Raw genomic sequence first — 2,598 nt, forward strand, 5'->3', positions numbered from 1 at the left:
CTTTTGACAGTTTACGGTATATTCAGGGCTCTTCTCTAACACCACATCACAAAGGAATCAATTCTTCTATCATCCTTATTCATTGTCCAGCTCGCAGTTGCACAGCAAGTGATCGGAGAGACCATGGCCTGAAACAGATGCACCTTAGTCCTAAACTGACATCATTAATCCTCAATAATTTGAAGAGGTCCCTAACTGCAGACTTTTCCAGTGCAATACATCTCCTGAGTTCCTACCTGCTAGTACCAAGGGTGTTAATTGTGGTTCCAACTAAGATTAAGTTATTGACAGTTACACTCTTTTCTTTTGTCCATCGTGATGTTGCGTATTCAGTCCAGTGTTAAAAATCTTTGTTTTCTTGACATTAAGATGTAATCCATATTAAAGCCTATGTTCTTTGATCTTCTGCAACAAGTGCTTCAAATCCTCCTCACTTTCAGCAAGCAGGGTTGTATCATCTGCGTAATGCACATTATTGATGAATATCCCTCCAATCCTGATTCCTCTTCATAGAGTCCAGCCACATTCCTCTTCATAGAGTCAATCTTCTCAATTAATTTGCTCAGAAGAGAGATTTGGAGAGATAATACAACCCTTACCTACACACTCCCTTCTTTTAAAATATGGTATGGTGGTTCATTTGATGTGTCAACTTGCCTCTGCTTTGGTACTCAGTTTTTTTGTCAAACAAGATAATTTGGTGGTGGTGGTGGTGGTGGTGGTGGTTGTTATTGTTGTTATGGACTGTCAAGTCACCTGTGACTCATAGCGATCCTATGCACAACATCCCTAAACCCTACTCTATCCTGTGCCAATCTTATTGTCTCCAACACACCTACACCCATTACTATAGTCACTGAATCAATCCACCTCATCAATGGTCTTCCTCTCTTGTGCTGTTCCTCCATCCTTCCAAGCATGATATTCCCCTCCAAGGGCTGATCTTGCCTTACAACACGTCCAAAGCATGTCAGATGAAGCTTCAGAATCCTTGCCTCCAAGAAGCAGACTGGCTTCACTCTCTCCAGGATGAACTTGTTTGTTCTCCTAGCAGTCCATACTCTTCTCCAGCACTACAGCTCAAAAGCATCAATTCACCTTCTGTTATAATTAGTCATTGTCCAGCTTTCTGATGCATAGTAAGGAACTGCAAAGACCATGGCCTGTATTAGGTGCACCTTAGTCTCCTGAATAACATCATTGTTCTTCAGTACTTTTTTTTTTTTTTTTTTTTTTTTTTTCAGAAACAGCCAATAGGATTTTAATGACAGGGCAGGGTCTGGGGTTAGTTCTTGTAGCCGCGGCTCGCTCTTCGGCCTCGGGCACGCTCGAACTTCCGGCCCTCGGAGCGGATGTAGGGTTTGGTGTGGCTGTGTGGGGTGCCCGGGGCCTTGCCGAAGTGCCTGTACACCTCACGGCCCTTGCGTGGCCCGGACAGCAGCACGGTGCCACAGCCCTTGGGCGAGTCCAGGGCCAGCTGGTCGAAGGTGAGGATCTTGCCTCCAGCCTTGAGGATGCGGCTTCGGGCCCGGCTGCTCACACGCAGAGCACACACCTTCAGCTTGGGAACCTCCTGAATTCGTACGTCATCTGTTATGGTCCCAACCACCACACCCGTCTTGTTTTCTCGGCCAGGAAGCTTCATCTTTCGGATCATCCGAGAGAGGGACAGCGGCGGCCGGTTGGTGCGGCTCATAAACAGTCTCTTCAGCACAACCTGGTTGAAGGTGGAGTTGGTCCTTCTGGCCAGGAACCTGTAGAGCTTGACCAACAGCCGGAGGTAGATGTCCTGGCTCTCGGGCTCTTTGCGGCGGACCTTTCTGTCCTTGTTGTGGCGAATGTCGACTCCCATGATGGCGCCTCTTTGTTCTTCAGTACTTTAGAGATATCTCTGACAGCAGACTTTCCCAATGCAATTAGTCTTTTAACTTCCTGACTACTGGTACCAAGAGTGTTGATTGTAGAGCCAAACAAACTGAAGCTGTTGACAATCCAGATCTCTTCACCATCCATCATGATGCTGCCAATTGGGCCAGTGGTGAGAATCTTTGTTTCCTTGATGTTGAGCTTTAATCCATATCGAAGACTACACCTTCTGGAGCAAGTGCTTCAGGTCCTACTTAGTTTCAGCAAGCGGGGTTGTGATTAATATTTTCAATTCTTTATCTCTAAAGTAAGCAGATCAGCCTCAATAATGTGGTTGAGACTCATCTAGTCATGTAAAGGTCTTACGAGCAAAAGCTAAGCTGTCTCAAAATAAAAAGAATAGTCTCAAGACTGTAACAGAAGCGAGCTCTGGTGGCCTAGTGGCAAGAAGCTGCACTGCAATCCCAGAGGTGCCTGGGTCGAATCCACCAGATGCTCTGCTGGAGAAGGAGGAACAATCTTCTGTACCAGTCAGATCCAATTTGACAGTACACACACACACCAAAAAAAAGATAATAAAATGAAAGTTATTAAAAAAAATCTGTAACAGAAATCTTGCCAAAGTTTCCAAACTGCCAATTTGCCCTGCAAATGTTGGACTTAACACTTTCCACAACTGCATAAGTAAACTACTTAGACTAAATCTATCAATATTTCAATGGATAGATAATT

The 2,598-nt window shown here is 45.0% G+C and overlaps 1 protein-coding gene across 1 annotated transcript; it reads right to left on the reverse strand.

Moving 5' to 3' along the window:
- Window positions 1-1,285: 1,285 nt before the first annotated feature.
- LOC102844382 (ribosomal protein L18-like) lies at window positions 1,286-1,852 on the reverse strand. The gene has a single exon (XM_006894548.1). It carries the CDS (start codon window positions 1,850-1,852, stop codon window positions 1,286-1,288), a length of 567 nt encoding a protein of 188 aa, XP_006894610.1.
- Between the last annotated feature and the right edge of the window lie 746 nt (window positions 1,853-2,598).

Source organism: Elephantulus edwardii, unplaced genomic scaffold (assembly GCF_000299155.1).
Source record: "Elephantulus edwardii isolate Elephantulus edwardi_28Jun2011 unplaced genomic scaffold, EleEdw1.0 scaffold00146, whole genome shotgun sequence".
In the NCBI taxonomy this organism is placed as follows: Eukaryota; Metazoa; Chordata; class Mammalia; order Macroscelidea; family Macroscelididae; genus Elephantulus; species Elephantulus edwardii.